General features: G+C 36.4%; 2 protein-coding genes across 3 annotated transcripts; one reads left to right on the forward strand and one right to left on the reverse strand.

Moving 5' to 3' along the window:
• Window positions 1-1,172: 1,172 nt before the first annotated feature.
• LOC131616057 (KH domain-containing protein At3g08620-like) lies at window positions 1,173-8,420 on the forward strand. The gene is made up of 7 exons (XM_058887286.1): window positions 1,173-1,433; window positions 1,508-1,596; window positions 2,571-2,722; window positions 3,296-3,412; window positions 3,548-3,664; window positions 3,772-3,915; window positions 7,834-8,420. The coding sequence occupies exons 1-7, from the start codon at window positions 1,330-1,332 to the stop codon at window positions 7,987-7,989; spliced, it is 879 nt and encodes a 292-aa protein (XP_058743269.1). The 5' UTR covers window positions 1,173-1,329; the 3' UTR covers window positions 7,990-8,420.
• A 1,865-nt stretch (window positions 8,421-10,285) lies between these two features.
• Window positions 10,286-12,453, reverse strand: LOC131616061 (acid phosphatase 1-like). 2 transcript variants are annotated; one of them, XM_058887287.1, is made up of 3 exons: window positions 11,753-12,445; window positions 11,453-11,665; window positions 10,286-10,713 (listed from the first exon to the last, which is right to left on the reverse strand). In XM_058887287.1, exons 1-3 carry the CDS (start codon window positions 12,196-12,198, stop codon window positions 10,536-10,538), a joined length of 837 nt encoding a protein of 278 aa, XP_058743270.1. In that variant the 5' UTR covers window positions 12,199-12,445; the 3' UTR covers window positions 10,286-10,535. The 2 variants fall into 2 exon arrangements, with proteins under 2 accessions (XP_058743270.1, XP_058743271.1); XM_058887288.1 differs by lacking the exon at window positions 10,286-10,713 and adding an exon at window positions 10,720-11,370 and having other exon boundaries at window positions 11,753-12,453.
• Window positions 12,454-13,989: the final 1,536 nt, after the last annotated feature.

Genomic DNA, 13,989 nt, shown 5'->3' on the forward strand with positions numbered 1-13,989 from the left:
CACTGCTAGACCACACACACGCATCTGATGAACATTGTTCTCATAAGTTATTTTAGTTAGTTAGTCTATTTAAATATTATTTTATTTGCTTATTTACATATGTCTAAAACAAATAAGCTTTTATGTAGGCTAACAGGCTAACCAGGCATTCGAAAAGGTCAGACTCAGACCTAAAAAATAAACCTACGACAGACTACAAGTCAAACCTAAGCTTTAGTTTTTTTGACAGGTCAGACTTAGGCTTGACAAAGCCTAACTCGGCCCAGCCTATTTCCACCCATATCTACCAGGGATTTAATTTCCTTATGCAACAATATGTCTTCACGACTAATGTCTTTTGTGTTTAAATCTCCGAGCATTGTTTTGTGGGATTTTGATAAATTAAAATTGAAGTTTACAATTCAAGGTAGAAAATTTGTACCTAGTGTCCCTTCCATAAAGTTTAATGTGTGTAACAAAACTGAATTGTGTGCTTTAATAAAATGTTTGAATTTCTGTCTCAACAATCGAGTCTCTACCATTGATTGTTTCTTCACAGCTATGAAGTAAATTGACTTAACAAAATTAATTATTATTATTTTTTTTTACAAAACGTAGCATTATTTTTTAATATCTTTATATTGGAGTTAGAGATGCCAAACATACTCTTGTTGACAAATTTATTTATTAAGTTATAAACTAATCAACTTTGTGTAGGCATCTCCCCATTATTATGCTGTTATGTAACACTAGGTTATAAAGTTAATATTAATTTGTGTTGTAATGGTAAAAGTTAAGACTCCCATAGAAAATATTAATTTAAAGACCGTACATTCAATATTTGGAAAATAAAATTATTATATTATTTAATAATAAGTTTTTATTTATAAATTATTGAATTTATGTTATGAGGACAAGTTAGGAAGATGAATGAGGTGGTAAATAAGTAACGTAAATGATGAGTGATTGGTTGGCGTTAAAAGTTGAGATGGTGTGCATGAACGACACGTGTGTCCAAGTAGTTGACAGTCTTTGGGAGTGAATGGGTAGCTAGCTAGCTGTCCTTACTAGCTTTGTAAGCAGTAGTAGTAACTTTTCTTGTATTGTACTAGTCGTGTTTGGGTCAAATCTTGTTCTTTACACTTTTCTCTTTAATTCATTCCTAAAATCCACACTCTTTCTTTTATCTAGCTGTCTCTTTCTGAATTCAGTCAATTCTCTTATTTACAATAAATAAAAAAGGAAATTACTGATTGATAGTTATTGTTGGTAAGAAGGAAGGAAGCATATAATGAATACTAATAAGTAGTAAGAATTAAACCTAGCTAGGTAGGGAGGGAGGCAGTCATCATGTCTGGGCTGTATAATCCTAATAACAACAACAACAACAACTTCTCTCCGGTGAGAGCCGCTTCTCCTCAGATTAGACCCACGGTACCTTCAGACATGGACAGGTATAATATATCCTTCTTCTATCATCAATCAATCCAACCTTTTATTATGTCTTTGATTTACTGTTTGATTTCAGCCAGTATCTTTCCGAGTTGCTTGCGGAGTATCAGAAGCTTGGACCCTTTATCAAAATTCTTCCCAACTCAAGTCGTCTCTTGAATCAAGGTTTGTCCTTCCAGATCCATAATGTACCTTTTATTACACTTTTCATTCTAATCAAATCTATATTAATCTGTCAATCCACTGCATTCTCTCCACTTGCTCTAAATGTCTGATTACCACTATTTCGCTTCGATTTAATCTTCATTACTTGTTTTCCACCTCTGGAGAAAAGCATTTTTTATTACATTTTGTGTTGGCAGAGGTTAGGTCCACAAGAGTCCACAAGAGTATGTTTGCCTTTGGGTTGAAACGTGATTTTGCTTCAGACCTACAATTTCACAATTAGTGTCATCTCCATACCACAATCCTGCTGCCAATCATACCGAGTGCTTAACACCTTGGTCCTATTTGAGCTATGCACACTCTTGCCTCCAACACCTCAATTCCCAGTTTAAAGGCGCAAAATTCCCTTATTCCCTCCCCTTTCATCCATAAACTTCTCAACATCACATCATTTTTTACTCAAAAATTTCAATGGCATACAATTGTGGTCAAATGTGGTTGATGCTTGCAGACAAAGTTTTAACGGCCGCAATCATGTTGCAGTCGCGTAAAGGCTTTCACAATTTCAGTCGGTAAAGGCTGATTGCAGTCGTCGCTATGTGAATTAGCCACAATTTTTTCTTTATCACAAAAACGGTGAATAACACTATCGGTATTAGCACCTTCCAATACCGTTTTGTCGCAGGCGTTTTTGCGGTAATGGACCGTATTGCTTGCAGATGCAGTTATTGAGACATCCTAAATGTTCATGTTGTGGACCAAATTGTGGCTGTGGTCCTTTTTTTAAAAACCTTTTTTTCAGAATATCTTGGTGTTCAGTTCTTATATGCGGCAGTGATCTAGTGTACTGATACCGACTGCAGTACATTTTGCATAGAGAGACTTAGGCCTTGTATAGGCTGTATTGTAACATCTGTAAATTTTGGACATCACCACCTGATATGTTTCTCATTACTCTAGTTTTCTACTTGCAGAAATATTAAGAGTTTCTGGAATGTTGTCCAATCAAGGTTTTGGAGACTTAGACAGACTGCGGCACAGAAGCCCTAGTCCCATGGCTTCTTCAAACCTGATGTCAAATGTCACTGGAACAGGGATGGGTGGATGGAATAGTTTTCAGCAGGAGGTGACTTCTACTCAATTACATCTGAACTTTATATCCTCAACTTAAGCTTTTCAATGTTATAGTATCATATGTTCATGTGATTCAAATTTTGATTGTGCCACTTTATGTAGTTAATGACTAGTAAGTGTATGCTCTAACTAGACAATATTAAGAGGATATATTTTAGTTAAGAAATCATAGAAGAGATTACAGTTCAAAAGATTCTAATATTTGGAATTCTGAGAAAGTAAAAATTTCAAGAAGTTGAAGAGTCTTGAACAAAATAGGAACTGCTAGTGGGCTGAGGAAAGGACTGTAATTGCGAATACGGGGAAATTCTGATTGATCAATTCATCCGCCAGGAAATAAAACCACATGACAAGTAGAAAACTTTGTTCCCTAGCATATTGATCTATTCACCTCACTTTGTATCAAACTTCTTAATTTTAATGGTTGTTGGTTAAAGGGTACCTAGTTTGAGAATTTTAGTTCTTTTCCTTTTTTTATTATTAAAATTCTTTTTCAGCTTATTCTTTTTCTACCCAACCTGATCTTTATACATCCAAAATAACATTACTTTATTTTGCAAAGCAGAGAATATGTGGAGCTCCTGGACTGGCAATGGACTGGCAAGGCACGCCGGCAAGTCCTAACTCATACAATATAAAAAGGATTTTGCGCTTGGAAATTCCAGTTGATACATACCCCAATGTAAACTCATATGTCAATTCTAGTACAATAAAGGAAAATTATTTACTTGATCAAACCACTGTCTGTTTTCTTTCTTAAAACATAAGGTTCAATTAACTAGAAATAATGTAAATATATTGCTATTTATTGCATCAGTTCAATTTTGTTGGAAGACTTCTGGGGCCTAGAGGAAATTCTCTGAAACGGGTAGAAGCTACTACAGGATGCAGGGTGTTTATTAGAGGACAGGGATCAATAAAGGATCCAGACAAGGTAATGATCTTACTTCCCAGGTTTATTATATGATGTTTTTATTTTATTGGTTTGGTTATGTATATTTTTTGTTTAACAACTGAGGTTGTTGTTCTATCAATCTTTAGGAAGAAAAATTGAAAGGAAGACCAGGATATGAGCATCTCAATGAGCCACTCCACATATTGATTGAGGCTGATTTACCTGCTAATATTGTTGACATGAAGCTTAGGCAGGCTCGGGAAATTATAGAGGAATTGCTAACACCTGTGGTAAGTTTCTTCACTCCGAGTATTCATCTTCTTATTTTAATACCAGTCTTAAACGATTAGGGTTATCCATTATTTCCCCGTCCATGAAAAGCTTTGTTCGTCGATATGGCAATATTCTTGACTTAGTGAGAATGTGCAAATAGAAGCTATTACCGCCCTTATCCAGTTCTATGATGTGCCATTAAGGTGTTTCACTTTTCAAATTTTTCAACTAACACCTACGTTGGAAGAATTTGATAGGATTTTGGGATTCTCCGAAATCAAAAATGGAGTTTATGTAGGAATTGGCTAGACCATCAAGGTTAGGGACTTGGCTAAGACATTGGGGATACCATATACTGATTTCGTACCTAATTATAAAGCAGATGGGAAAGTTCAAGGAGTTAGAAGACAATATTTGGAGGATAAGGCTCTCACCTTTGCAATTGAAGAAAAATGGGAAGCTTGTGAGGATAACTTGGTTCTTTGGGTTGGTTCTTTTTCCGAACAATGCTGATTATATTGACCCCGCAGCCATCAATTTGTTTTGAGGCGTGAAAGTTCTAAATGCGGATCCTACTCCAACTTTGCTTGCTGACGTGTATTATTCCATCAATGCAGGTTACGAAAGGGACAGAGATGCACTACGTTGTTGCATTACTCTGTTATTTTCTTGGTTCATGTTCCATCTCTACAAGGAAGATTATTTGGTTCCGGACTTTACAAAGCATGAATGGTCTTAAAAGTTAAGGACCCTTAGTTCAGACTCTATTTTGTGATACGCTAGGAAATTAAATTATAGGGGAAATTGCGTATAGTTGTGGAACATTTTCCAATATACCTACAACAGGATGTATCAACTACAACCCCGCTTTGGCTTTACGCCAACTCGGACATCCTTTGGATGATAAGCCTTCCGATGAAGAATTGCAACAATTACTTCTTCATGATATGTGTAAAAATGACCCCGAGTTACTTCAGAAAATCATCCGAGTTTGGGGTAAGATTCATAAAAATGAGTATGGAAGGAAGAATGTTGTGGCAAGAGAAGCCTATACTCAGTGAGTTTTGGATAGGTCCAAATCAACAAACTACCTTTTGATATTGATCCTACATATAAGCCAAACATACCATATCCTCTTCCAATATCAGTAGAAGAAATGGAAGAATTAAAGGCTGCCCTTGAACAAGCCCAACAAGAAAAAGAGGGATTAGAGCATAACCTATACGACCTTACTTTGGACTTTCAGAACTATTTCTGACTCCCTTTTATCCTTAGTGCTTGATCATACCAACCCTTTAGCCTCTCAATTTCTTTGGCAGCATCATTCAATCGTTAATTGTGAGAATCAAGATTGAAAGTTGCACTTAGTAACCCATCAGTCGAACGCTTTCGTTTAAGCCTTTCTTTGTCCGCCAATTCATTATTCTTTTGAATCTGTTCGTCTTTCAGCTTGAGTTCATATTGCAACTGATTTTTCTCAGAAGTAAGGTCATAAAGGTTATGTTCTAATCCCTCTTTTTCTTGCTGGGCTTGTTCAAGGGCAACCTTTCAATCTTCCATTTCTTCTACTGACATTGAAAGATGATATGGTATGTCTGGCTTATATGTAGGATCAATATCAAACGTTAGTTTGTTGATTTGAACCTTACCCAAAACCCACTGAGTATAGGCTTCCCTTGCCACAACATTCTTCCTTCCATATTCTTTTTTATGAATCTTACCCAAGCTCAGATGATTTTCTGAAGTAACTCGGGTCATTTTTACGCATATCATGATGAAGCAGTAATTGTTGCGATTCTTCCTCGGAAGACTTATTTTCCAAAGGATGTACGAGTTGGCGTAAAGTCAAAGCAGGGTTGTAGTTGATACATCCTCTTGTCCCAATTGGGAAATGTTCCACAACTATAGCAATTTCCCCTATATTTAATTTCCTAGCATACCACAAAATAGAGTCAGCACTAAGGGTCCTTAACTTTTGAGACCATTCATGCTTTGTCAAGTCCGAAACCAAATAATCTTCCCTGTAAAGATGGGACATGAACCAAGAACACAACAGAGGAATGCAACAACGTAGTGCACCTCTGCCCCTTTCGTAACGTGCATTGATGGAATAATACACGTCAGCAAGCAAAGTTGGAGTAGGATCCACATTTAGAACTTTCACGGCCCAAAACACATTGATGGCTACTGGGTCAATATAATTAGCATTGTTCGGAAAAAGAACCAACCCAAAGATCAATGATGCCAAGCTATTCTCACAAGCTTCCCATTTTTCTTCATCTGCAAAGGTGAGATCCTTATCCTCCAAATATTGTCTTCTAACTCCTTGAACTTCCCCATCTGCTTAATAGTTAGGTATAAAATCAGTATATGGTATCTCCAATGTCTTAGCCAAGTCCCTAATTTTGATGGTCTGGCCAATTCCTACATAAACTCCATCTTTGATTTTGGAGAATCCCAAAATCCTATCAAATTCTTCCAACGTAGGTGTTAGTTGAAAATTTTGAAAAGTGAAACACCTCAATGGCGCATCATAAAACTGGATAGGGGCGGTAATAGCTTCTATTTGCACCTTCTCACTAAGTAAGTCAAGAATATTGCCATATCAACGAACAAAGCTTTTCACGGACTTGTTGGGTAGTTGCTTTCTAATCTATTTCATCTTCTTCAAATCTGGAAACATGACACTGATGCGGACAATTGGTTTCTTATCTGGATTCATTTTTGATGCTCACCAAAAACCTTTCTTTCTTTTTTTTATTATCATTTTTGTCTTTTCAAAGAAAATCCTGTGAGTAAGACATAAAGACAAAGATGAATATTTAAATTTTAAATGCATGGTGATATAACGCGGTGGTGGGATGGTAATAAAGGTATCCTTAACGGGTAGGTTCATAGGTTCGTCCTAGGGATAATCTACCCTCCCAACTCAGGGTGGCTTTACTAAGGGTATCACGGATAACACTAAAGGGAAAAGGCACAAGGGCCTCCCTTAAGTGGAGCCTCATTGTAGACCGAATCTTTCGTCTCGTAGGTCGTACAAGGTCTCACCGTGAGATTTTATTTTTGGTTTATACAAAGAGTCATTGGTCAAATCCAAAGTCCTATCTTCAAAAGAGTCTAGTCCTTTTAGAGACATTTTTCGGAATTCGACGAACTCTAGGCGAAGTTGTCGCAAAAGGTCATCGGGATGTTAATCCCCCTTGGCCAATTGACAATTCTTCTTCTAAGAGTTCTTATCTTATTTGAAACATAATCCCACCAACAATATATATACATGAAAAATAAATAACAAACACAATAAGAAGAATGGTATTAAGATACTGATAGAGGAATGTGTAGACATATTTAAAAACTTCAAAATTTCTAAGCAAATGTGAAGAAAAAAAATGTTTAATGGTTTAGAGGTTTGTTACTTAATTCTTGGTATTTGAGTCATAGTACTATTTGATTCATTGAAGAATAGGGATTGTTTTGCTGCGTAACGAAGCCGGATAGTGTGTGATGCAAGATGCGACGGTTATTGTTCTTCTGGTGTAGTAAGATGAGATATGCGGAAGAGAGGGGTTTGGTAAATGTTTTTATAAGGGTAGCATGTTCTATTATTATTGGAAAACAATACTTATAGTGTATGTAATGACACAGTAGCTAAGCTTTGTTCTTATCAAGGTTTTCCAATTTCTCATGGTGGTGAATTTTCTGTTATAATCATCTTAAGCTAGCACATCAAATCCTAAATATTAATTTAAACATTTTTGTGCAATCTAAGTAATTCTGTTGAGCTGTCTAGTATGCATAACGATATCTTCCCTGACGGAACCATGTTATTGTTGAAATCAAGAACACGGGGACTTCATTATTGTAATGATATTGTTAATTAATCTTAGTTGTGGAAAGTGTTATGTATTAACTTTGTGTGGGATGTGAACTTGCAGGATGAGTCAGAGGACTTCATAAAGAGGCAGCAGTTGCGGGAATTGGCATTGCTGAATTCAAATTTTAGAGAAGAGAGTCCTGGGCCAAGCGGCAGTGTATCTCCGTTTAATTCTAGTGGAACAAGTGGAATGAAGCGAGCAAAAACGGGTAGATGAAAGGTTGTGTTAGATGGGTATTTAGTTTTGCAGGCAGGGAATATATCTGAATGAATGCAATGCAGCTATGAAAGAATAGGGTAAACAATTATTGGTGGCTAGCATTTATGTTGTTAAACAAGAGGGATGGATTGGAGAAAACGATAAAATAATAATGAATAGGGTTGTTGAGATGTATTGGATTTATTCAAATGATGGAGATGAAGTTTTGTGGGCATGTGACATGTCAAGAGTCTCTTGAATGGGTTATTAAAGTAAAGATTTACAAATTTAGAATTGGTTGGATTCTTTTTAGTTGTTTGTACTTCCTTCCAAAAGGTCGAATGCAGTGCAGTTGGAATTATGAATGAATGTGATGCCATCTGTGTAGCATTTGTTGCAGTTGGAACTATGAATGAATGTTATGACATGTGTGTGGCATTTTCTGGAAATAGATAGTACTTACTGTTTTTATATATTGATCACGGAATAGAAGCGCACCAGGCTATTCACAAAACATTGGGCAACATAATTAGGGGCGTGGTGACAAGTCTTACTACAAAATATCATTTTTGAGTCAATAAGTTGTTAGCAATTAGCATGTGGGCTGATCATCAGGACTATGTCAGATTAGTTAAAGAGATTTGGAGTATTTCTGTAGAACTAGAATGGGGTGATTACTTTTAAACCATACATTATAAGTCATTTTTAAATCATACTTGCAATAGATCATACACATTAGTCGTTCATTAATAAGATTATTTTGTCAAAGTAAATGATGGTAAACCATACACCAATGCTAATAAAATACAACAAATCATACAAATTCTCAAAATGTTAATATCAAATACAAGTTAAAATATTACTACTAGGTATATCTAACGCTCATGTTCCTCCAATGTCTCATATACTACAACACATGTCTTGCCTTTGCTAAGATAGCATATAGAATGATCCTTCTATGAGTTCCTTCTTGAAACTCGCCTCTAGTTATAACCTATCTCCCAATAGCAATAATACAGTGACATATCGTCAATACATCTACGACATAGTGCACCCTCTCATGTTCCTCCTCTAGTTTCTCTTGATAAGATGGTCTAGGGGATCTCCTTTTGCATCTAGTGTAATGTAGGGATGAGGCACTATAAAATCATAGGATGTAACCATATATTGTAATCTATGGACGAGAAGCAGACACACTACATACATCCTTTAGCACAAGTTGCTCATCGTAGCTCGCAAATGTCCTATCAACATCTCCGCGGAGGACAATGGCAGGAGCAACAATTGTGGGTTCCTAGGTATACTCTACAAATATTCAAACTACGCAGTGCTCAATCAGGTAGACGTGGATACATAAGTCGAGACCCACAGATCAACCATCCAGAGTACCATGGTATCATCTCCAAGGTTCGAGCATGAAAACAATGATATAACATGATACAAATGTCATCTGACACGATGTTGTCATGTGCAGTTTAGAATGGATCAATTGTCTGATTCCCCCTGAATGGAAAAATGGAGAAGACACGTGGCAATTCCTCAAAGTAGTAGTCAACATATTCTCAAGCTAAGAGACATGGAAAATACATGTGAATCCATGCTTGAAATGGTTCAGATGAAATATCAGTAACAGTCTAACAGTTGTGGTATGAAACGTGAGTCATTATCATTAATAAACAGTTACATATTGGTGAAAACTCTTGTTAAAAGGGTGCGACTCAAGAACATTTTATCAGACCTCACAATGGATGCCATTTGTATTTACTAAGAGTAGAATAATACTGACTCTATGGACGATACACCAAGTTAAAGTCTTTAGTTAGTGATTTGTGAATGTGATGGATTGACCTAACTCTAAAGATAGGTATATATAACCTTTTAGATCTAGCGAAACGCACAAAGCCTTAAAGCTTGCTCCATCAGGGATTGTGGATGGTGACCTCTAATCGAGGAAGTCTTATGACAAGATCAACTTGCCTACGTGTTGAGCATGTGTCTATCCTGCTATGTCTCGTTTAATAACTCTAATGCATCCCACGTGACTGCAACACACCAGGTTGAGATCGTTTGTAACAAGTGACTATGGACTATAATATTTATGACAGTCCACAAATTTATGACAAGTGCAACCACATACATCGAGAATGATTAATTTTGATGAAATGATTTACCATACATCAAAACAGACAAGGCGAGGTTTCTCCTATGTGAATAGTTGTTTTAAATTCGTATTATATGCATTGGGATTTTAGGTGTTATAAAAATCATTTGCAATGTGTGGTTCTGGATTATAATATTTATAAGGGTCCACAAATTTATGATAAGTGATTGCCACATTAGGTGACAATGATTAATTTTGATGGAATGTTTTACCATACATGTTATAGCTTGAATGAAAATATAGTTTTTCAAAATATTGTAGCTCCCATTCATCATCCTGGTAGGTAGAGGCATCAATCACACGAGGAACTACTACTACTACTAATAATAATAATAACATTTGTATGTGAAATTAAGCAAGACTCAAGATTTGTCCAAAAGAAACCATTTGGTTTGTTGAAGTCTCATGAAATGCAATACATAGGATTAGGAAGTTTGAAAGTACGATTCCCCAAAGAGTCTCCTTGTAAGTCAGTCCACTGGTCTCCAACATTTCCCCATATTCTATAACCTTCTTTCTCTATCTCTTTCCTAATGGATGACTTGTATTTCACTGCACTCTGTCCTTTGTATTCATCACTCCTGCCAAAACCAAAACCAATTAGATAAGACTTTTTCAATCCCAAAAAGTAAATTAAGAGGAAGCTTTCAAAATGCAGTGATTATTGAATTTACATTACATACGCAAGCAATCAAGCCAAATTTGGCACCGTCAGCAGCATTACATCCTAGACTTTTACGAGAGCTGACCAAGTCTAGTGTGTGTTTTTCAGAACTAGTCCAATATAAAAAGAATCCCACAAGAAAATGCGTACACAACATTGTTATTTGTTGGAGGAAATTTCTTTCCTGTTTCCACTAGTTAGCCGTTTATAAAAATAAATTCACACACCAAATGCCAATGCTTAATTTTGACCATTGTTTTTTATTTAATACTTCCAACCAACCGGCCAAGTCTCTTGTTGTCTACTTTGTTTAATTTATGTATATAGGTTTTGTCAAATTAATATAAGTATTTGGTATATTTTAATAAAATACTCTATAGACGTGCAATGTTGGGTGTTGTTATTATCATATAGTGATTAAATTAGGAAATTAAAGTCGTATGCATGTTGTCTGGTACTTGTTGAAAATGAATCTGTGGCGTCAGACATATTATAGAGCAGTAGTAGCTTCCACGAAGTTACGTAACACATAAATACTAGAATCCATTTTCACACCATAAATCACGCACGCCTCCTGTTTAATTTGTTCCATGTCTTTTTCAGTACTTACAACAAAATAACACGGAATAAAAACATACTAAAATAGTTAATATTACCTCAAAATAAGGCGTTGGTATCCGATGAATCCTTGGCTATGTAAGTTGTCCATAGTGATTTTAGCGAGGGTTCCTTCATATCTACCAGTTAGCAAGAACACCTTGAAACCTTTTTGTATCAACGTTTTAAACAATCTTAGTACCACAGGATTTGCAGGACACATTCCCTTGTTGATCCATGCCTTAAACATGGTTGAATCAAACGGCTCGCATCTGCAAATATTTATATATAACAAATTCATATTTAAAAAAACATGTTAATGAAGAGAACCAGACGAGCAAATTATAAAATATACATACCCGAATCGCTTATTTTTGTAATAAGGAATATTAGAGATACATGTATCATCCACGTCCAATATCCAAGCATCTTTATTACTAGGAACAGGAATCTGTGATTTTGCATAGAAAATAATTTCGTCTACGATGATGTTCATGTCAAGTTCGTATTGTCCATCAAGGATGTAATTCTCAACATGTTTATAGCAACGAGCTGGCACCGTCTTCCATGGACGCACATTATTATTTGACTCCACCGCCAATCTCCAGCTCAGGCCATACCTTTCATCATCAACCTCGGACGAAGAAGAAGAATCTAATTCAGATCTGATCATCATCATCGTCTGTAGTTTCTGAGCCTTACGGTTGTGCTGCCTCTGTAGCTTCAAGAGTAGGTTGGTCAATAAGGCCAACAAAAACGTTAGCCCTGCCACTATGGTTTGCACACTCTTTATCTTTAGCATCATCTTAGTTATGGAAAGAAAAGAAAGGAGAATATTATTATTATAGTGATAAGAGATTGGAAAAATGTGCAAGAGTAAGACTTGTTGGTTGGTAATGGCATTAGGATTTTCTTTGTGCTGCGATCAGCCTATTACATGGGTTGATGATGGCATAGAATATGACGAGCATACCATCCTTTTAATATCAAATTTTGGAGGCCACACCGAAACTTCATCGAAATTTTTAGGAAACTCTCTTTTCATTTCCTCTCTTATCCAATATTTGAAAATTAAGAGCACACTATTTTTATTGGAAGAAAATGGTCATGTATATCCTAAATGCACATTTAAACCATTTATTATTATTTTTTATTTTGGATGATTTAAAGAGACAGCTTTAATTCATATTTTTATTGTTTGTTTTTTCATATTTGGAATTCTTTATACAGCCGTGAATGTTTGTTCATACATATCAGTAAATTATCATATTTTATTTTTATATATTACACATGGTTGGGGTTTTTTATGCATAATTTCTTTACATATAAAAGATATATAAAATATAGATAGATGTTATACAATTGTTTGTAAAATTTAACTCAACCAACCAATATCAATATTATTAAATTTCATATTTTTATTAGAATTCAAATTTATATCGGTATAAGTGTGAAAGTCTCTTAAAGAAACGTTAGGACGCTTGGTGAGACTTTTTCAACTCGCCAGATCTCTAGCCTTCAATTTATTTGTAGGGGTGTTCATTTTTGAGAATTTCTCAATAGACCCTTGAATCTCTTAGCCACCTGCAAAATTCCAATATTCCTCCTTCGTAGATGTACATCCGGAAGCACTTTTTTTTTCAATTTTTTTTTTTCTTTTCGTAAGTGCATCTACAAAACGTGTTAAAACAGAGTGTTCCGTAGATGCACCTATGGAATAGTCTACTATTTTTTAAAATCACATAGGCTTCACTCCAAAACTCGATTTTTATAACAATGGAAAACCCAATTACAATCAATCAAAGTAATGCGATTTAAAGATAATAAGTGCATAGCACACCAAAAATAAAGCTAGTATAAATCGTCGGTCAATAATGCCGAATACATATATCAAATTCTCGTGCAAAAATGAAATCAAAATACAGATATGAAATAAATCTGTCATCATCACTATTGTGTGTGTCATACATCATCCTGCGCCTCTCCGCTGCCTCTTCCTCCGCGTCCACCGCGCCGTCTACTGGATACTCTGCCTCTACCATCGAGTGCCCCACCTGTCTTGGAGCGGTTTCTACGATACAAAAATGCCCCCTCTGCCACCCTAAGGATACCCTCCACAAGACGCAGGCCAGTAGACCCCTTAGGGAAGAAACCATCGACAATGCCTGCCCGCGCCATGTCAGCTATCTCACAACACCGAGGAAGAACATCCCAAGTGTGATCCATCTGATGAGCCCGCAGAATCTCATCGTGGGCTGATATGGGCTGTGATCCAGGTGCGGTGGAAAGCATGTATGGGTGCGACACTCTGTAGTACCAAGTGATGTAGTCGTCGACGCAGCTCCAATCCCTCTCTGATGTGGTCGCCCGAGCCTCGGCAGGAATCAAGTGGTGCTCCCAGTCTGCAAAGACCTCATCTAGCTGCCGACGGGTCATGGGAATAGGAGCAGAGTCAGAAGAGTGCCGAGGTATGGTATGTTGGTAGCAGAACTGACGCATGACGCCCTCCGAAAGATAACGGACAATGATGGTTGAACTGAGAGCCAACCATCCAGAATATAGTACGATATCATCAAATGGAACCAACTCACGGTGA

Source organism: Vicia villosa, linkage group LG7 (genome assembly GCF_029867415.1).
Source record: "Vicia villosa cultivar HV-30 ecotype Madison, WI linkage group LG7, Vvil1.0, whole genome shotgun sequence".
Taxonomy (NCBI): domain Eukaryota; kingdom Viridiplantae; phylum Streptophyta; class Magnoliopsida; order Fabales; family Fabaceae; genus Vicia; species Vicia villosa.